The sequence below is a fragment of the Lepidochelys kempii genome, chromosome 2 (genome assembly GCF_965140265.1).
Source record: "Lepidochelys kempii isolate rLepKem1 chromosome 2, rLepKem1.hap2, whole genome shotgun sequence".
NCBI lineage: Eukaryota > Metazoa > Chordata > Testudines > Cheloniidae > Lepidochelys > Lepidochelys kempii.
This window is the reverse complement of record NC_133257.1, coordinates 90,937,076-90,959,940: the sequence shown is the minus strand read 5'-3', so window position 1 is coordinate 90,959,940 and position 22,865 is coordinate 90,937,076. Positions and strand designations below refer to the sequence as shown.

Genomic DNA, 22,865 nt, shown 5'->3' with positions numbered 1-22,865 from the left:
AGTTGCTCTTGCTGTCGATAATGCCTTAAAAAGACATGGAAGTCTAGCTAACAGACTCCAAAAGGCAATTCCTTTAATCCGGAATGCATCCTTTTGCATCAGAATTTCAAAGAAAACTGAAGGCAGTCATATCCTGCAATGTACCTGACAGACTCTATGGATCAGGATCTCTTTTTTGCCAACTGTAAAGTGTCCGAGTCATTTGTCAAGGCTCAGATGTCACACAATTTTAGTAACTATGAAAATATTTTGTGTATTTTCCCTTGCGAGAAGAGATCCCACATGATTTTGATTTGTACGTGATATGGGAAGCACCACGCGATGACAGTGTAACAGCACTTGAATACTGAAGAAGGGAAACTGAGTCATTGCTTCTCATGTCCAGTGTGGCATTACATCCACTTGTAGTGCCATTAATGTCAGCGTCTGTGGAAAGATCAGTCTGTTCAGAAAAGTTTAAGACAAACATTGCACGTGCTTCTCCGAAGACCAATTTGGGCAGCTCAACGGTTTGTACTACAATAAGGACAAACTCAAATTTAAAGAGCTTTCAAAATCTAGCATCATCTCCTGGCTCTAGCAAAATAAAATAATAAATAATACCCGTTTGGGGGTAAGGGGGAGCCCAAGATTCTCAGCCCCCAACCTCCTAGCTGTGGGAGTGGGAAAAATTCTGTGATTTAGACAGTTTTAGGCTTGTTACAAAAAATAAAGCTTTAACTTTTGATTCTCAATATCTAGCTTCATTAAATAAATTATTGCCTGAACCCTACCTTAGTTTCCTACAACTGTGAAAATTAAAACTAATACAATAAATGCTTAGAACCCATGATTTTGGGCTACTGAAGAAATTAAAATTTTAAAAGTATTTACAATAAGTCTATACTATCCACCAAAAGGCTAAAAAAAATTTAAAAATAAAAATTCTGTCAAGCTTAAAAACAAGTAATGCCCACATTTCATTGGAACTGATCCAATAAGCTCTGCACAAATTACTGAAAATTTCCAGTTTTAGCTGATTAGAGTATCTACTAAAACCAATAGTTTGGCACTATTTTCTTTTAGAGTTAGTGCATTGTACTGTTTCATTTTATGTTATGAAGACAATCCGTGTCTTTGTGAGACACATTACAATATTAATATAATAGTGACAGCCACAGCTAACGAGCATGAATATTGCACACATTTTATGTCCAAGTACTTTTGCTGTACTCAGTCAGCAAACTGAACACATCAACAACAAGACATTTCTACAAAGATTTGAAATTTTCCTCAATAAATTCATTTTCCAACATACCTATACTAAATACATTATATTCTGTGATGCCCAAAAGCTCCAGATTTACAAAATGCATATGAATGAACAAGTTATTCCTTCGTCTACATATTCTCAGTGTGTCCTGTCTTCTCTATGAGGTCTTTTAGGTTGTAAATTCTTTAGGGAAGGAAAACGGTTTTTTGTAGTACTAATCTGGGGAGTTCCATATCACTTTATGGATTTCTTTGAGAAATATTATTCCGCCTTATCACTAGGTTTCAAATTGCAAATTTCTACTAACCGTTTACAGTTTATGTCCAAGCCTCTGCCTCACTAACCCAACGTTAAAAGAAAAGGAGTACTTGTGGCACCTTAGAGACTAACCAATTTATTAGAGCATAAGCTTTCGTGGGCTACAGCTCACTTCATCAGATGCATATCGTGGAAACTGCAGCAGACTTTATATATACACAGAGAATATGAACCAATACCTCCTCCCACCCCACTGTTCTGCTGGTAATAGCTTATCTAAAGTGATCATCAGGTGGGCCATTTCCAGCACAAATCCAGGTTTTCTCACCCTCCACCCCCCCACACAAATTCACTCTCCTGCTGGTGATAGCCCATCCAAAGTGACAACTCTTTACACAATGTGCATGACAATCAAGTTGGGCTATTTCCTGCACAAATCCAGGTTTTCTCACATCCCCCCCACCCCCATACACACACAAACTCACTCTCCTGCTGGTAATAGCTCATCCAAACTGACCACTCTTCAAGTTTAAATCCAAGTTAAACCAGAACATCTGGGGGGGGGGGGTAGGAAAAAACAAGAGGAAACAGGCTACCCTGCATAATGACTTAGCCACTCCAAGTCTCTATTTAAGCCTAAATTAATAGTATCCAATTTGCAAATGAATTCCAATTCAGCAGTTTCTCGCTGGAGTCTGGATTTGAAGTTTTTTTGTTTTAAGATAGCGACCTTCATGTCTGTGATTGCGTGACCAGAGAGATTGAAGTGTTCTCCGACTGGTTTATGAATGTTATAATTCTTGACATCTGATTTGTGTCCATTTATTCTTTTACGTAGAGACTGTCCAGTTTGACCAATGTACATGGTTACTTCCAACCTTTGAGTTAAAAAATACTCACTCACTCTGATATATTTTGGGACCTTGGCTGGCATATCCTGTAACAAATCATAAAACATCTTTTTCCTCATCTGGCTTTTTTGTTGGTACATAACACTGTATGATAGAGTTTGGGGAAAAAAACCTCTAATCTGAAAATGAGCTCTAATAATTCTCTCTTTGACTGATTCCCACTCAGTCAGTGCGTTTGCTCTGCTTCATCTGACATCAGGATTGCTATGCCACCTTCATGTCTACCATCCCCATTCCTGGAGCAGACGATATGGGCAATGACCATCATCTTCAATTTTGTGAGGGTGAAGTTAAAAAGAGGATGAAGAAGGTTAAAAGAAGACAGACCATCAACAGTGCACAACTAAAAGATCCAAACACAACAAGGATGCAACGTGACTTCTATGACAAGTTAATATGGATACCATCAGAAAAAGAGGGCAAACTAGAGAAACATTACACTGAAGAACAGAGAAAGCAGCCAAATCCATCAACATGACACTCAGAAGCCTGAACTGACCAGCACAAGACTGAAATGGACATATACCTGGGGGTGCAGGAGGATAATGAAGGGGGAAAAAAAGCAAAACCCAACATTTATCTTGTGTAATTCCAAGCACATCACAAGGATGTAAGCAATAGTAATAGCCAAGTGTATCCCATTTTTAAAATGGGACAAGAAATAGCAAGTCCATAGCAGGTTCAACGTTTCCAGTCAGACACTTACAACAGCATACGCTTGCATTTTGTAGCACAAGTGTCCAACAGTTGAAGAAAAAAAAAAATCAACTTTACTCACCACTGATTGTGTGTAGTGGATTTTTGAAGCTTGAAGCCTCTGACATGTAGGAATGTGATATTTTAGAACACTTTTGAAGTCTAGTCAGTCAGCACTCCTGTTGCAAAAAATCTATTTTACATTGCAAGTATCTTAATGCCACACATCTGATATTCACTGACCTTTCTTAAAGAAATCTACATTGTAAAGCTACTGCATTCTAACTCCAAATTCCATTGAAGCCCATTATAAACTCACTTCTAAGGTCACAGAAAGACTGGGTCTCCATAACTGGAAGGGTGATGTTGCAGCAGAGTTGTTTAACACCTTGTGAAAATTCACCCCACCTTTTAAAGAAGGCAGGGGGAAGCAAATTGTTCCATATTATACATTTGCTCCAAAGGACAAGATTCTATCGTCTATGCCTTCTGCAATGTATTACAGACTTCATTCTTCCTACTGGAAAAACCTTATTATCCTATCAAAATGTGTCAGAAATGAGATATGGAATATCTCTTTGAAGATATTGCTTTCCCTTTGAAGGTTACAATAGAAACGCTATGCACAGAGAATCGTGTTCTGATTTATTTTTACTGCAAATATTCTCAAGCTTGTTGCTTATCTCCACTGTGTGTACTAAACCATACCATGAATGGAATGTTTTCCTTCCTCAGTTTTAAGAGGCCAGTTGGACAATGATCTTGGATATGTTTCTCAGAAGAGCTGTTTCCTTCTTAGAGAGACATTATCAACTTAACCGCCCTCAAACATGTCTAAAAGTTTCATATCTGCTATAAATTTCAATACCCAATAGAACTAGAATTGAAAGAAGTTACCAAACATTTGTTTACTTTATGTATTTAAACCAGCTTCACTGTTCCCATGTATAAATTATAAAACATCAACCAGGTAAGAGAAAAAGCCTTAGAATTAAAAAACAAAACACAAAATCAAAAATGGGTTATTTAGAGTGCTCTGGCCATAACTGGAATTTTTGGTGAATTTAAAAACATTTATGTTGATAGTCATTTTGAGGTGTAGTTAAAGGAGACGATCAAACATTTACACTGGAAGATATTACCTAATGTCATGCCTTGATGTTCTTACATTCAAAGATGGGGTCTTGTCTTTTGATGGTTTCCATGCAAAGACTAAACATCACACAGGCAGACACAAAAAATGCTGAGAACAGAAATACAGAATTTATTTAATACTGCCTATCAGTTCTGATCCCACTCTTTGAAGCCCCATACAAACAATGAATTATCTCTGCTTAGACATTCTGCTTAATGCAGTTTATCAAGTATCTTAAATCCCTGACCTTGTAACTTTAGTCTTATGTGCAGAAGCAGCATAAAAAGGATTTTAACATATACATGTGCAATATTAAAAGAATATTAATCACTGCTAATCAACTTGCTTTGCAAGGATATTCTTACAGATTTCACCCTTCACTGCCTTGTTTTCAACTGAGAAAAATATAAGAACAAAGTATAAGATATGGTAGATGATAAATATTAGATTGTCTCAAGTAACTGCTCTACAAAGGCCAAATTCATTCCTGATCTAGAGCAATTGAGGGAAATAAGTGGGATTTACACCAGAACTGAATTTAGCCTCAACTTCCTACTTCCCTTCCCTACCCTGTGAGTTATTTGGGAATTTTTTGGGGGGTGGGGGTGGGGGGATGAAGGCTAAGCCTCTTATTGTCTTAAGAAATAACTTTTGTTCTAACAATTTCCTTTGGGCACTAAGGTAAAACTCATAATGCTGAATCACAAAATTCAATCTCATAATGCTGCAACAAACAAACAATTACAGGTCATGAGACAGAAAACAAGCTTGTGACCGACAGAGACCTTCTGTCTGTGGAATTAAAAGATATACTGCCTGGTACTATTGTTCTATCAAACGAAGAATCTACAGCATTTTTAAAATTTAAAAAAAATGCAAGTAATTCGAAGCTGAAAATTCTATTTACTGCAAAGGAGGATTGTTTGCTTTATTTTAAAAAATGTTAATGAAGTACATTCTCTCCTTGATATAGAACCCTGTATGCTAAGAGAAGGGGACTGAAATTTTAAAATTCTAGTCCTGACCCTGTCACCACCTGCAGTGTGATCTTGGTTAAGAAGCATCTGTTCTGTGTCTCAGTTTACTCAGGTTTAAAACGGAGTCAATATGTTTGGAGCACGAAAAATATATTCATCCTGTGGAAAGTGACAATTTCTTCAGTTGTTTGTTTCCTTTTAAAGAAAACTTATTTCTTTATAGGTGGAAATCAAGCTTTCTAAATGTTAAATGATGCAATGCTAACTTCAGCTGACTACAGACAGCTCAAGAGCCTCTGCTCAGGACTTCAGCATCAATAGAAGGAAGTTAGCAAAACTGGTAAGTCTCATTGCTGCTACTCAGAACCTTGGGACAGCAGAGCTGCTGAAGAGAATCATTTCACTGTCATTCTGCTGCTCGGTAAAGCAATGATCAGCAGCAGAGGCAAACAAATAGAATATTCACAGGCATATACCACCAAAATAAGGTTGAGGGAAAGACTGAGAAAAGATATCTTATGCCATTGCAGTCAGGAGGTTCTGAATTTTAGAGAAGAGGAAAAGATTATTATTCCTTCCTTACACCACCCACGTGATGCATCGAGTTGTTCCTTATCAGCCTAATGATTTGGTGCCTGATAAACTTGAACCAAATAATAAAAATTTCAGCACTTCCTCTTTCCCACAAGCTGGCCTGGGTGCTAAGTTTCTCACCAGAGAATTGCCCTGAAAGCTCACTTTACTTATCTTTTGTATCAATTTAAGTCTAGAAGTTGTATGATAAATTTCTATAAAGCTCCCTCAAAAATGTGGGGCAGTTTAATTTATGAAGTGTGATGCTAGAATGAAAAAGGCACTATGGAGTATTACAAACATTACAATTATTTGGACACATCTAGAAGGAAAAATATATGCATGATTGAAATACCACATGAGGGCCTCTATTAGATAGGGGGAAAGTTTTAAAACATTGTTAAAAAAAATCAGCACCCTTCTCCTGAATCATTCTTCTATAAGTTGTAAGCTTTATGTAAATTTAAATTTACATCCCAAACACCACCTTAAATATTTTAAACCCACTTTACAGTCTTAGCTACTGAAAACTATACAAAAAGCAATACAATAGGGCATCAGATTTTCATGCTAACTTGTCTATTTTGACATTTTTAGGAAATTACTTATGCAGAGGTCTGAATCCATAGCATACGCTGCTGATTATAGGGTCTGTCTCTTCAGAGCAGATATTGCTCCCTTCCACATGCACTAAGAGTGGAGAAGACTTAAAAAAAAATTAGAACATTTTTAAAAAGAAAAACAGGCCAAAGAAAAGTTTGAGATAGGTTAATAATTAGGCAGGGGTTGAGTACAAGTAATCAGTGGCCAAAAGCAAAAGAGAAACTAACAACAGTTAGATCAAGAATCAGTTTGAGTAGCTTACACAAATTAAAAAGAAACTAAAATCATGTGCACCTATCACTGTCCTGAGCACACTACTTATTGTTTTTTTTTAAATCCTTAATGTGGGTCTTCCAGTTAGGTTGCAAGCTCTTCAGGACAAGGACCACCACCTCTTCTCCTCTGTTTGTATAGCACTTAGCATTTGGTAAGCTGTGAGAATGACATGAAAGATTTGGTTGTTTTAAAAGCCATCTGCTTTAATATGATGGTAGAATACATAACAGACCTTTAACTTAGGAAATTCTGTTCCTGACACTTGTACGTTCAGGCCTACATTATAATTGCCTACATACAATGGGTCCTGAATCTATCAGCACAAAACAATAAGATAATTGGTCTAATAACACAACATGCAGTGCTCTACCAACAAGAATGTGTGATTAATATTCCACAGAATGTCAGAGATGATGCTCCAATTAATCCAGTTACAGCACATGCTATCACTTTCTAGCAGTACAGAAGTTTATAACAAGCATAACAATACAGTCAGAGATTTTTTTAAGTAGGCATGTACTAAAGGGGCCAACTTCTGGCTTAACAATGAGAGTCCACACCTATATTTGCACTAAAGAAGAGGACGGACAATTACAGATTTTAAAAACAGACATTTTTTAAATTAAAAAAAAAATTCATGGTTTGTCTTTAAAAAGAAGTTCAAAATTTAATTTGAAATTATGACAGTGTTAAATTATAAACTTAGTTTAATCATTTAATTAAAAAATGCTGCATCTATAACCCCCATCCAAATTGTAATGAGTTAAAGAGTGCTGCTTTTTTAATAATATACAGAATCAAGGGGAAATATCTTTAACTTCTGGGGTTAACTCAAGCTTTATAAAGATATCACAAAATAAACATCTATATTATTTTATTTTGAGTCTTTACAACTGAGTCAATACTGGTATTTACAATTTTTTTTCCAACTGTAACAGCTTTCCGTTTCTCTTGTGCAGAAAAGCTTTTCTTTTGATTACTTGGTTTCAGTTTAGCTAACAGGTGCTAAGAAAACATGTTCGTCATTTGGATTAGTTTCCTTCAAAGTTGAGGAATGAATTCAGAGTTGACAAACCAGGAAAGCTTGTTTTTGTTCTTCCAATATATGAATAAAAACTGGGTGGGAGACGATGACAGTTACTAGTCAGTTAGCCAGGGTCTAACTCATTGCCATATTCAGGGTCAGGAAGGAATTTTCTCCCAGATCAGATGGGCAGAGACCTCAGGGTTTCTGCTTTTCTCTGCGGCATGGGGTCTGGGTCACTTCCTGGTTTGAACTAGAGTGAGGGCTTGTCTACACAGATGCTACTTACATGGACGAGAGGGTTCTCTGTTTACAGTTGCCAAGCCTCCAGGATTATCCTGGAGTCTCCAGGAATTAATGATTAATCTTTAATGAAAGATTGTCATGTGATGAAACCGCCAGGAATACGCCCAACCAAAGCTGACAACCCTATCCCCCATCAGCATAAGTAATACACTTCCTGAGGGACAGTAGCTAGGTCAACAAGAGAATTCTCCCGTCAACCTAGCGCTGTGTATGCTGGGAGCTAGGTTGGTTTAATTGTGTCGCTCAGGCGTGTGGATTTTTTCCCACACCCCTGAGTGATGTAGTTATACCAACCTAATTTTATAGTGTAGACTGGGCCAAAGTGGTAGATTTTCTATAACCTGAAGTCTTTAAATCAAGATTTGAGGACTTCAATAACTTAGCCAGAGGTTCTGTGTGGGTGAGGTTCTGTGATCTGCAGGAGATCAGACTAGATGATCACGATGGTCCCTTGCAACTCTCAAGTCTATTAGTAGAGCCCTGCGTGGATGCAAGAACTGTATATGCATGTGATCTGCAAACATCCATGGATATAAAGCAGATATAGACGCAAATCTGTGGATGAGTCTGAGATTTTAAAAAGGTATTTAGGTGCCCAAAAATATAGACTGGATGGCTAACTCTCAACTCTGATTTCACTAAAAGAAAAGGAGTACTTGTGGCACCTTAGAGACTAACAAATTTAGTTGAGCATAAGCTTTCGTGAGCTACAGCTCACTGCATCCGATGAAGTGAGCTCTAGCTCACGAAAGCTTAGGCTCAACTAAATTTGTTAGTCTCTAAAGTGCCACAAGTACTCCTTTTCTTTTTGCGAATACAGACTAACACGGCTTCTACTCCAAAATCTGATTTCACTGAGAGTTAGGCAGCTAACCTATTTAAGCATTTCTGAAAATCCCACAAGGCATCTATCCGTATCTTTGGACACCTAAATACCTTTGAAAACCTGGCCCATGGTGACCAGAAACAATCCATCAATTCAATATCTATGTCAGTACTATTGCTTCATCAGTTTTAAACACAAAATGTGTTTTCATCAACTTTATTTTCTTGTCTATCCAGTACATTTATTGTAGTTTTATGTAAAAAAATCCAACGTTAAAATGCTGCTTTTGTACATTTTTAATTGGATGAAAATTGGAATTCAAATACAGCTTAACAACCATAAAAATCATTGCCTAGTAAAAAAAATAAAAATTGATAACCTGAATAAATCTAAGTAAAGCTACACAATTGTTTTAATAAATGTGTATAGATATAATGTATTCTCCTGGAAAGTAAAAATTACCACCATCTTTATTGTAAAGACCATATTTGGTTGTAAATCAGCATGTAATGATCATTATTCCAACCAAACAGAATGAACTTAATTTATGAAAACAGCTAGGAAGTACAAATGCAAAACAAGATTAAAAGCAAGTATTTAAATCAACGTTTCAGCTTGATTAAAAAAAAAATTGTGATTTAAATCAATCCACCTTAGCAAAAAACAAGAGGTGTAATTACAACTGTTATCTTAGTGGAACTTTGTGTGTCAATAACCCCTGAGAACAATGATGTGGGTGAGAACTCACAGCCTTCAATTCTCCATTAATGAAGTAGAAATGGAGAGCAAAAGAGATTCTGTGACTAAATAACTCAATAAACATGCACAAATGACTAATGGTACCTAAAAGAATCAAATTTGAAGTTCTATTTATAAGTTACTTTATTCAGTTACCAGTCATAACATGCCCAATTTATAATAAAATTGACATCACATGATGTGTCAGAAATTTTATACAAGAACATCTTCATAGAGTCAAAGTTTAAGGGCAGAATGGACCACCAGATAATCAAATCTGACCTCAGGTACATTATAGGCCACTAAACCTTGCACAGCCATCCCTGCAGTAAGCCCAGCAATCAGAATTAGATCAGAGTATTATAAATCCCAGGAGACAAGCTATTATGTGCCACAGGCAAAGAACAAAAAGAACTGAGGTGCACCAATGCATGAGCACTCCACAATGGCAGGACATTAATTTGGAGAGATATGCCCTGATGATCCTATCCCTACCCCACAATCCCAACACAGTTTCAGAATTATACATTACAGTTTAAACTATTAAAAATGCTGATGAGTTTATCTCCTGAAAGCCTCAAGGTGGCCACGAATTTTTCACATGATAAAAATGTTAAAGAAAGAAAAAACAACCCACCAACACACACAAGATTTGCAATTAGAAAAAAAATTTAAACATACACATTTAAGACTTTCAGCAATCATAATTTACATATCCAATGACAGAAGTCTCTGACTGGTTTCAGTTAATTTCTTCTATTTAAGAATTATTGCACAAAATAGGGCTGCATGCCTCTAGTGAAAAATGTACATACAAAAATAATAAATGTTTATGTATTGTTCTGAATATGTGAAGAGCTATATAAAACAAAGTTTTTATTTATTTTATTCAAGTTCAGTTTGGCAAGTGACTTATCTCTCACACCTTTTTTCATTTTTGAATGATAGTGACCCCTTAAAAAGTAATTAATGTAAACCCTGATCTTGCAGCTGGTTCCAGCTCTATGACCCCTTGCATTTACGTAGAGGAACATGGGGTTCACAGATGTGGACCTCATTAAAGGACTCAGGAATTAATGTTAAAATGAGATACCTATTGCATTTGTTCAGAAATATCAAGGAAAAAAAAACACCTTGCTATTATCTCTAAGAGGCTTAAACAATTTTCAGACTTTCTAAAACAATACATGATTACTATAAATGAAAGAATAGGGGAATATATTTCTCTATTTTGTTAGTTTCCCATGTGTATCTGACAGAACTTTGTATCTAGCCACTGTCAGGGTGTCTCTTGTATAGGCCATTTCCTTTTTATGTTGATCTTTCACACAGCAGAGGAGAGTATTTTTTTAAAATAGGAAAAGGTGAATGTAAAAGCAAGTATCTTGGTGAGGGGACTTCAGGGGCAGGAAAAGATATATAGCTATTTTAAAGTAGGCCATATTTCAAGTTGATAGTGTCCTTTATAAAAAAGGATTTTCTATCCACACAACAATATACAAGGAAAGACGTTACGATGTATCAGACAGAGCTTGAACAATATACTTGATATACCTGAAAAAATGAACTGCAAAAGAGGAGAAAATGTTTTGCTGGTTACTGTTTCTTTAGTAGAGACTTTTTAGAAAGGTGGTTTTTTTCAGTTATTAATTTAGACATATAAGCTATTCTCACTTATTCTTTGCTACAGAACCTGAGTAGCGATAGCAACACAAGGCTCCTGCAGCTTTACCTGTCCCAAATGGGGGACAAGATAATGCCAATTTCTTAGATCCAGATCCTAAAAGACTTACGTACATGCTAAACTTTACATGCTGCAAGTAGTCCCCTTGACTACAGTAGGGCATCACAGTGCATAAAGTTAAGCACATGCTTAAATCTTTGCTAGTTTGGGGCCTATGACAGCAACACACCATCCCCCCTTCCCTAACCTGAGAACAGGAAGAGCTGCAGATTAGACTGCAATTGCTACTGAAGTTTTTGAAGTGCTGAGCTAATATTTTTAGTATAGGTAGCAGCTTAGTGGGTGGGAGGAAGAGAAAAAAAAACTGTATCCTTCTTAAAGAGCTTTGTGTTTCTCTGGTTTACTATTTTATTGCCTCCACATTACAGACCACACACTCACTCCACTTATTCACCAGCAATCTTTTGTTCAAACAATGGCTCTTTAGAGGCAGGCCACTGCTTCTTCTGTCCACATTGGTATCAATCACACTGTTTTACAGATCAGAAAAAAAAAGTCAATTTATCTTAATAGGATATAAATTTTAAAGCTTAAGCATTGAAGCTGAACAGGTGAAGTGTGTGGTAAGGGCCACTTTTATTTTGATATAGCAGTATTGTATTCCAAACAGTAGGAATTTCCCCCCATAATTACCAGCTGTGCTATATATATTACAAACTTCCAGACAATAACCAAGTCTGTAGTTTATTTTTAGAATTTGAGTGATACCCTTCTGGCAAACATCAACTACACCTTAACATAAGGAAGTATCTTGGAGACTGCCATATTACATTATTTATACAGCTGTACAGTAACTGATTCCTTCATTTGACTTTAAAGGGCTGGGGGAACAAAACAAATATACCTATCCACTCTGTAATGCATATAGAGATCCAAGCCAACACATATCTGTATCAAAACCAAACCAAACCAAACAAAAAAAAAAGCCCCACAACAACACACCCAGTGTTTCAACACTAACAGAAATTAGAAATTTGTGGTCATGCTCAGGCAGCACCCAAACCCCTTTCCTTGGGCCATTTAAATTTAAAAAACAACAACACCACCACAAAAAACCCCCAACAACAATAACCCCCCCCCTGCAGTCTGACTATTCAATTTCCTGTGGGAAATTAGATTGTATTAGATACACTTACAGTATAAAAACCACAGGGGTATTAGCTGGGATTAAGCCTCTAGAGAAGTCTATTAACTAATCTTTGTAAAGAGCAAATAGCAAGCAGCACATAGTATTTCCGAAAATACAAGTCACCTTGCAGGGTTGTATTTTGTTTTGTTGGGTTTTCGGCCCCCCCCCCCCGAAAATAGGTAGTTGAACCACTATCCTTGGAATAAATATATGCTAGAGGATATACATACCCATACCGAATTACTTTCCCTCATATGCCCTAGTCCTTCCCTAAAATAACCAGTCCATTATTTCCTAGCATTTCAACAGTCAGCCCATTACGAGCTACAAGCCCGTACTACCACTTCCTATTAAGCCATCAGTGGTTCCACACAGTAGCAAAGAGGCGGCTCTTTGACAGATGACATTCTTTATTCAAAGCCATTTTCATCTTTCTTGTATCTGATTTTCGAATTCCTGAGATGCCAGCACAAGCGCCGTTTACTTTTCGGCTAGACAACACAGACACACACACCGCATACCACGCACACCTCCTCCCACCAGCTGAAAATGAAGCCTGCTCGCTCCCGCCTCCACATCACTTCTGCTTTGCTGCCTGGGTGGAGCAGCTCGCCTTTTACAGGGCTAGTTACAAATCGCATTCTCCATTGCAAAACCATTTCCAGATCCCGGGAGGAGGTGGGACACAGGGAAGGAGCAGAAAAGGTGGAAACCTGGCTGGGGGAGAGAGAAAGGGGGCCAGCAACCGGGGGGGTGGGTGGGAGAAGGGAGACAGGGGGAAGCAGAGCTGTGAAGAGAAGAGAAGACAGAGGGAGAGGAAGTAGAAGGACGAGACAAAGGAGGGACTATGGGGAACGCCAGAAGGGCTGGCTGGGAGCCCGGCTGGGCACCTGCCGGCCGGGGGCGGCCCGGCTCCCCCTCGCACACGTACCCAGCAGCAGCAGCCGGTGCGTTTGCTTATACTCCCGCTTCTGCTCCTTCAGCACCCGGTCGATGCTCTTGCTGACTTTCCTCGCCTCCTTCTCCGCCTCCCGCTCCTCCAGGCGAAGCTTCTCCCAGGGTCTCTGCAGCGCGGCCGGCTGAGGCGGCTGCCGGGGCTGTCTGCCGCCGCTGCCGGGTTTGGCCAGCGGCGGCTGCTCCGGGGCCGCCCCGTTGCCGCCTCCGTTCTGCAGCAGCAGCAGCGGCGGCCCGTCCGCCTCTCCCCGGAGCTTGTCTGCAGGGTGGAGCGAGCCCCCGGCCCCCGGCTGCCCGCAGCAGCTGCCTCCCCGCAGGGCCCCGAGCGGCTGCGGCTGGGGGGCCGTGTGCTCGGCGGGCTGCTCGGGCTCCGAAGCGGCGCTGGAGATGGAGCCGCCTCCGCCGGGGTCCCCGAAGAGCCGCGGGCGCAGACTGTAGCAGAGCCCCATGGCTAGGTCCCCCTCCCGGGGACGGGCTCTAGCGCGGCGGGGCTGGACTGGCCTCAGCGCTCGCCGCTGGCCCTGCGCTGCCGGGGTCCGGGCGGGGAGGGGGCGGCGGGGAACCCCTCACGGCCCCGTCGGGCCATCTTGCATTTTCCTCCTCGACTCCAGGCGGCTCCTCTGCTCAGATCACCTGACACGGAGCTGCCACTGCCGCCGCGTCCACCTTACCGTAAATACCCCAGCGCAAGCCCACCGCGCAGGCACAGAGCGGCGGGGAGGGGAGGCCTGACAGGCTCACAGCCATCGCCTCCCACAGATCCTGACAGCTATCCCCTCTCACGTCACAGCCCCCACCGGCTGCCCCCCCCCCACACGCCGCCCGCTCCTCCCTGCTCAGAGCCGTCTTCTCAGCCCCCACCCCCACCCCCGACTGTGTTATCGCGCATCCCTTCCCTCACACACACAGCTCCCCACCCCCTTCCCCTACTCCGGACAGAGACACCCTCTGTAAACTTCCTCCTCAGACTTATCCCCCTTCTTCCTTTATACACGCACCCCTCACCCCTTCCCTTACACCCAGACACCCTCCATGAACTTCCTCCCCTTCCTCCTTTATACACGCACCCCTCACCCCTTCCTGTACACCCAGACACCCTCCATGAACTTCCTCTCCTTCCTCCTGTGTACACGCACCCCTCACCACTTCCCTTACGCCAGACACTCCGTAAACTTCCTCCTCAGACTTATCCCCCTTCCTCCTTTATACATGCACCCCTCACCCCTTCCCCGTACACCCAGACACCCTCCATAAACTTCCTCCCCAACCCCCCTTCATCACTTACATACCCAGCCATCCCCCTCAAACCTCCTCCCTTATCCAAACATACAACCACCAGCGTCCCTTTTGTCGCAACACTTTCCCCTACAAACTCATATATACAACCCCCGTCAGTTGCGTACGCCTCCCAACTTCCTAAACACTCAAAAACCTGCATAGAAACAGGCCTTCCCATCCCACACACCGAGCTCTGCCCCCCAACAGCTGCCTAATGAGGTAAAGCCGTTAGAGGGGCTGGTTGAGGCATGAACCATTTTACCCTTAACAAAGGATAGAATGATCACCCACATACACTCATTCATACAATCCCCTCATACAGCCACAAGCCGCCCATCTCCATACTCTCAAGTTCCCATACGCTAAAACAAAACCTCCAATCATATACACGCTCAGCTTCCCCCTTCACACAGAGTAATTCTGGAGAGGGACTTCAGACCTGGTGGTGTTAGAAAATAATGGAGAAAATATCTATTCAGATTTGTCCTCTCTCTTGCTCTGTACCCAAATGTTAATTGTAGTACTCTACTACAACTCATACTGCTTCGATTGCTGAATAGAGATGGATAGCTCTTAAAGGCAGGCTGTGTCATGTTGAACGATAAGGGTGGCTATACACATAAGAAATCTTGGACAAAGACTACTTTGTCTTCTCACTTAATGTTACAAATATGTCAGATATGCTTTAGCGCAGCTTCTTCCACTCTGTGCATCCTCCACATCTCAATTTTCTACTGTAATATTTAGTGAAATTTTCAATCTGCCTATTAAGAGACCTGTTTGTGTGGGGTAAGGAATGTTTCTAAATTGCAACACTAATGACATAGGTAGAATTCTTAAAATATAAGTTTTATAACTATTTTATGTTAGTTTTAAGAAATATAAGTTTGATATTTATAGTATCAAATAGGATCTCTTGATTTGTTAATGCCTGCAATATAATAGTAATGATTCTCTATACCAGCTAATAACATTTCTCTAGACTTTTTAGTAACCTTGCAGCAGCATGTCAATTTCTTGTCATGTAATATTTTCCCTGACCAATAATATATGAACAGACAACTCTATTTATAGCCTATTTTATTAAGAAGTGGATGAAGCTAGTGTCTCTATTCCTTAGTGATGAGACCAAGTTGGCAACAGTTTTTGGATAAGAGAAAGGGAGTTGTATTTATGAAAGATCTTTCCATGTCCAACAATTTAATTAACATCCCTATCAATATATATTTGGGAAGCATTTATAGTCTTGCATTATCTTTCACTGGGAAAAGACAACACGCTGCCATGAAAGAACTAGATCCTTGTAAAACTGAGAATTAACGATTCCATCCTGCACTATATAAACAGAATTTTGCCACTGACTCCATAGTAATAGGATCAGGCCATTGTAGACATTTGGGTGTAATCCCACTCACAGTATTTATCCTTGCACCAAATGAGAACATCTGCCTTATCACCTTGGAATGGAGTGCACTTGTTGCTGTTTCTGTTAAAAATTCTTAGTATTTCACCTTTATTATGTAGTTCTTTCTTGCAACTGGTTTCTACAGTACATGACCAACTATATATCAACAACAGGAATTACTTCACCCAGCACTGAAATGCAAGTATATCTAAACTGGAAATCAGTAGGTGTTTTAACAGTCCATAACAGTACACCATATTTTAGGACATAAAGTGAATAGTGTTCCAAGTTGAAATTACAGGGGGAATTTCAGTGAGCAGACTGTAATTATCCAACATGGAATCTGGCTAGTTGGGAGTAAGACCCCTATACTCACAAGTGTTATTATATGTTCAATGACCACAGCTTGCCAGTGCATTGGTTTTGTGTCTCCTCCAAAAGATAGAAGAGGGAATTTATAGAAAAAAGTACTATTTCTTTTTTATATCTATTTAAATTAAGGGCCCAAATTAAGGAAGAAAGATACCATTTGAGGGTCCACTTCTTAATTCTTGACTTCACTAAAGTTGACATAACTATCACATGCTTAAAGTTAAGTACATACAAAATATTTGCATGATTAAAGGCTTACTTTTCAAATATGAAAGGAAATTCCAGAATCTAGTAAAATTACTCCTTGCATTTGCCCACCAAAATGTCCCCTTGGCCTAGGATGAATATGTGCAGATCCATTTTCTAGGTGGAGTAAGTGAATATTGGAGCATTTAAGTGATTGGACAATTGGAAAAAGACAAATATACTGCCCATCTTCAAAAAAGGGAAGAAGGAGAATCTGGCATCATCTCAGTCCCTGGAAAAATCATGCAGCAGGTCCTCAAGGAATCCATTTTGAAACACTTGGAGGAGAGGAAGGTGATCAGGAACAGTCAACATGGTTTCACCAAGGGCAAGTCATGCCTGATCAACCTGAGTGCCTTCTATGATGAAATAACTGTATATGGGGAAAGCAGTGGACGTGATATACCTTGACTTTAGCACTGCTTTTGATACGGTCTCCCATAGTATTCTTGTCAGCAAGTTAAAGTAAAGTAGTATGGATTGGCTATATCGTCGGGCTCAATGGGTAGTGATCAATGGTTCAATGTCTAGTTGGCAGCTGGTATCAAGCGGAGTGCCCTGGGGTCGGTCCTGGGGCCGGTTTTATTCAACATCTTCATTAACGATCTGGATGATGGGATGGATTGCACCCTCAGCAAGTTCGTGGATGACACTAACAGGGGGGAGAGGTAGATGAACTGGAGGGTAGGGATAGTCCAGAGTGACCTAAACAAATTGGAGAATTGGGCCAAAAGAAATCTGATGGGGTTCAACAAGGACAAGTGCAGTCCTGCACTTAGGAAGGCAGAATCCCATGCACCGCTACAGGCTGGGGACCAACTGGCTAAGCAGCAGTTCTACAGAAAAGGACCTGGGGATTACCATGGATGAGAAGCTGGATATGAGTCAACAGTGTGCCCTTATTGCCAAGAAGGCTAACAGAATATTGGGCTACATTAGTGAGAGCTTTGCCAACAGATTGAGGGAAGTGATCATTTCCCTCTATTCGGCACTGGTGAGGCCACATCTGGAGTATTGCGTCCAGTTTGCCCCCCCCCCAAAGGATGCAGACAAACTGGAGATAGTCCAGCGGAGGGCAACAAAAATTATTAGGGTGCCGGGGCACATGATTTATGAGGAGAGGCTGAGGGAACTGGGATTATTTAGTCTGCGGAAGAGAAGAGTGAGGGGGGATTTGACAGTAGTCTTCAACTACCTGAAGGGTGGTTCCAAAGAGGATGGAGCTAGGCTGTTCTCAGTGGTGGCACATGACAGAACAAGGAGCAATGGTCTCAAGTTGCAGTAGGGGTGGTCTAGGTTGGATATTAGGAAAAATTATTTCACTAGGAGGGTGGTGAAGCACTGGAATGGGTTACGTAGGGAGGTGGTGGAATCTAAATCCTTAGAGGTTTTTAAAGCCTGGCTTGAGAAAGCCCTGGCTGGGATGATTTAGTTGGGGTTGGTCCTGCTTTCAGCATGGGGTTGGACTAGATGACCTCCTGAGGTCTCTTCCAACCCTAATCTTTTATGATTCTATGATTTTCTAAAGGTTATAGAGGAAGCCTGTGGCTGTGCTAGGAACAGAACTCTGAGTTTTGAGGTAGTGGACCCCAATATCTCTCATATAAACTATAAAATGGGGAGAATAATGTTTACCCACCTTAGTAAAACACTTTGAAAAATACAAGTAGCTACAAGCATTCTTCTTCCTGCATTAATCTCATCAAATGAGGTCCACTCTACAGGTTCTCTCCCTCCAAAGTGGTCTGTTCAATGCCATATGCTCTATCCAGTCACATGCTCACGTCTTCCTTTATGACATCCCATCACTTATTCTTGGGTCAGCCTTTCTCACTCTCTTTTTTCCCGTCAATCTTGATTTGTTGGACTCTCATACCCACACAGTCATCAGGAGTGCCCTTTACTTAATCAAACCATCTGAGCCTTTACTTCCTCATTTTTCCATTTATGAGTAAGGCTACGTTTTAGTCACGGGTATTTTTAGTAAAAGTCATGAACAGGTCATGGGCAAGAAACAAAAATTCAAGCCCATGACCTGTCCATGACTTTTACTATATACCCCTAACTAAAACTTGGGCCGGGGGGCCACGGGTGCTCTAGGGGGGCGGGCTGGAACCCCTGCTGGTGCTGCAGAGGGCGGTGTGTGTCCAGGACTGCTGCTGGTGCAGGGGGCTTGGGTGGTAGGTAGCACGCAGCCTGGGACCCCTGCTGGTGCTGGGGGGGGAGCGTTGGCGGGGCTGGCAGGCTCTCTACCTGGCTCCGACCAGCATGTCCCTACAGTTCCTAGGAGAGGGGGGTTCCACGTGTTGCTCCCATCACAATCGCCAGCTCCGCAGCTCCCATTGGCCAGGAACCACAGCCAATGGGAGCTGCAGGGCGGCACTTGTGGGTGCGGGCAGCGCACAGAGCCCCCTGACCCCTCCACCTAGGAGTTGGATGGACATGCCAGTGGGAGCTGGGGAGCCTCCACCACCAGGTGAGCACCACCCCTTACTCCAACCCTCTGCCCCAGCTCCCTCCCACACCTAAACTGCTGCTGCTGGCCTAGGGGCTGCACGTCTTGGTCAGACCCTGAGCCAGCACCAGCTGCTGCAGAAGTCACGGAAAGTCACAGAATCCATGACTTCTGTGACCTCCGTGACAGACATACAGCCTTATTTATGAGTGTTACTTTGAGCGTGTATGTAACATACACATTCCTCACGTGGTATTTATTGCTTACACCACTCATCCATCTCAACATTCACATATCTTTGGCCAACAGATAATTTCCTTACATTTCTTCTTTGTTGCGCAACACTCAATGCCATATATTAAGGATGGACCACTGTTTTATAGACTTTCCCTTTTAATCTTACATGTATCTTCTTGTCACATATTATACCTCTCATCTCTCTCCATTTGAGTCAGGTAACTATTGTCCTACCTCTAATTTTGTTCTTCATTTCCCCAATTTTGGAATTCAGATACTTGAAACTTTGCGTTTTCAATATTGTCTGCCCATTTAGTTTCAAGGATAATTCTTCAGCATTCATACTTCTGACATTACGTACCATACACTCTGTTTTGACTCAACTTATTTTGAACCCATATAGGGACAAAACATTATTTACCACATTTTTCTGATGGAACAAGTAAGCTACAGAGATGTTCCAGGTGTTACCTCAGACACACTGTGGCCTAGTAGGTCAGCAACCTGCTGGTAAACCAAAAGACCAGAGAATTCATTCACCACTGCCCTGCATCTGGTGTAGTCATTTACACAAAGTGTCTATAAGCTGCCACCAGATCAGAATGGTAGTGTTTTACATCCACTTTGTACTCACTTTACACTGATGTAAAAGACTGCACAAGGTACAGGGCCAGTGGTGGTGGAACTAGGGGTGCTGCGGGTGGTGCTGCAGCCCCTGGCTTGAAGTAGTAATAACAAATACCAAATGCATGGTTTCCATCATCAGCATCCCCCTATAAAAATTGTTCCAGCACCCAGTGGGCAGGACAACAAAGACTCAGGCTCCAGAGTTCTAATCTTGGTATGACACTAGTTCCTGGTACACACAAATTTTGTACTGGTATAATTATTTCAGTTAGGAGTGTGATTTTTTACCAAAGTATTTAGCTCAGTACTGTATATTAATGTGAATACAAGTGTATTGGTATAAAGCTGCCATTCCTGTATGGGAGTAAGCTGTACCAGTATACCTGCATCCACACATGCAGCAGTTGTGCCACCTTAACCGTACTGGTGTAGTTAAAGCAGTATAGATTTGTCACAAGCCCTGTGACCCTGATCCAGCAAGCACTTGTGCATATAATTAACTGTACTCATATGAGAATAGTCGCAGTGAAGTTAGTGCATATAGAGATAAGAATCTCATGTGTGTTTAGTATGCAGACACTATACAACTGATGATATCCTTAACTATTCTTTTCTTTTCTTTTAAGTACTTGGAGTTTTTTAAATGATGTGATGTATAACTACACTGCTGCTCCTTTGCACAGCCTTAAATGTTGTTTTTTAAATTACATGTTTTGGCTTTGAAATGTATTTTGATTCACTTCAGATTTACTTTAAAAAAAACTCTGTTCTTTTATTGGAATGAATCCTCCCACATGAACTCGGAAATGAAGTATAATTTGGTCATGATGTGGTAATGAACATTGCTAAGAAGCCCTGAAGTAATTATTTATATGTATTCCATTTGTTGTCTGACAGACAGAAAGCAATTAAGAGCCTGATTCTGCCAGTTTTAGTCATGTTGAATTACTACTCATTGCAGAATAGTTCCATTAATTTTAGTCCTAACTGTAAAGGACCTAATCAGAGTAGTATCTTTTTTCACAAGTGATCCTATTAAAATCAAGATGAGGAAAGGCTCTCTTTTTGAAAGAGTGGGAAAAGACACCATCAAAAAAAGACCTGAGTTTCTGTTGATCAGTGCAAGTTTCTCCTTTCCTGATCCCCACCCCTGGAAGTAAGCAGTGCTACACTGACTAAGTAATACGACCCAGGGGATGGGTGTGCTATCATCATAGTCACAACCAATGCCATCAGCACCACTTATGGGTCGTGGTGGACTGGTGTTTGCAATAATTTATGCCTAGAAAGTCATAAGAATAGCACGTAACGCTATGATGTTAATGCTCTCTGGAGGACCCTTTCCTGGACAAAGGACACTTTTGCCAAAATTTACTTAAGTTAGGCACCTAAACGCAAATTTAGGGTCTCAGTTTTGCAGAAGTGCTCACTACCCACAACTCCCATTGACTGTATTCCAAATTTTGTGTGCTCAGTCCTTTTGAAAAATCTGGTCATTCACTTTAATGCCTAAATACGGACTTAGGATCTAAACTTTAAGTGTCCAAGTTTGAAAATGTTTTCCTTTTTCCTTCCTTATGTATTCTCCCATCCTAAAAGAGATAATAATTAGAGCTCCCTTTCCAAGTATGCTGTTACTAGACATTCCATTAAGATGGCTGTACTTACTTCACTAAATATTAAATATAATTACTGTATACTATTTCTATAAATAAGCATGTTAGTCTTTACTTAAAAAACAAACAAACTAGTGTCCTAGTTATAGACCCATTTTAGTCTGGTAAAAATGGGTATTCTGTTACTTGTTTTATAACATTTTTGGTGATATACAGTGTCCTTGACAGAGTAATTTCTTTGGCGTTTTTATGAAGCTTAATCAGGAAATGAATGTTTATGATCAACATCTATAAAGCATGCCAAAAAATTGTAGGAATTTGAATAGTCTGGAAAAGTTAAGTCTATAGAAATCAAAGAAGATTTAATTCAGTTAATATCGACTAGATATTTGCTGGGACAAAAGTTTCAAAGTAAAAGAGCAGTTCTCCTGGAGCAGAAAATTCTTGGGACTTATCTTGTAAACTCTTACTCCTATTTCAGTCCTAATTGTAATCAGTGGAGCTGCCCACATGAGTAAGCATTATTAATGTGCCCAATCTTGCTAATCTTTATTCACTATACTCCTTGCTTATAGTAACTAACTTTAGAAACTATATGGAAATATTGCCTCTGGCGGATTTCTTTTATTTCCCCTCCCCCAAGATTTCGTAAGTCCTAGTAGGTGTTGCTACTAGGTATGGTCATTAAAGAGGAAATCCAAGAAATGGAAGCAAAATAGCTAAGGGGCACATGTTGTGATAAGCTAATAATATTTGCAATGATTCAGATGCTCAAGTTCTTAGTGTTTACTGACAACTTTTATTGAAGTTAATGGGAACTTTCCCTAAGAAAAGTCTGCAGGGTGTGGCCCAGTTTTCCTTATATGATGGACATACTGTGTATTCTTCATTAATATGAGAATGTTTTGATAAGAAACCACTCAAGCCTTTTGGAATAAATTTTGTTACATCTGTGCATAGGACTCAATCAATTTTTAAAATATGCTGCTTGTCTAAATGGGCTGCATAATTTGCATATATTGTTCTGTCCCACCATATTAATTTCTCATTTGTTCAGTATACGTCAAGCTTGATGGCACATTATGACTCAGATTCTGCTCCCAATGACACTGGTGTAAAGGTTTGCAGGAAGTGTTGCTACACCAATGAGCCTCATATAGTAGTGATGGCCTGGAGGAAGGCCAGTGAGCCTATACACCGTATTGTAAACCTAGGTCTGTGGGACCC

At 40.5% G+C, this 22,865-nt stretch overlaps 1 protein-coding gene across 1 annotated transcript in view; it reads right to left on the bottom strand.

Moving 5' to 3' along the window:
* The window catches only part of GNAL (G protein subunit alpha L), a 314,144-nt gene extending 299,968 nt beyond the window's left edge, over nt 1–14,176 (bottom strand). The window contains exon 1 of the mRNA XM_073331612.1: nt 13,380–14,176. Coding sequence (XP_073187713.1) covers nt 13,380–13,851 — 472 coding nt within the window. The 5' untranslated portion in view covers nt 13,852–14,176. The remainder of the gene's footprint in view (nt 1–13,379) is intronic.
* Between the last annotated feature and the right edge of the window lie 8,689 nt (nt 14,177–22,865).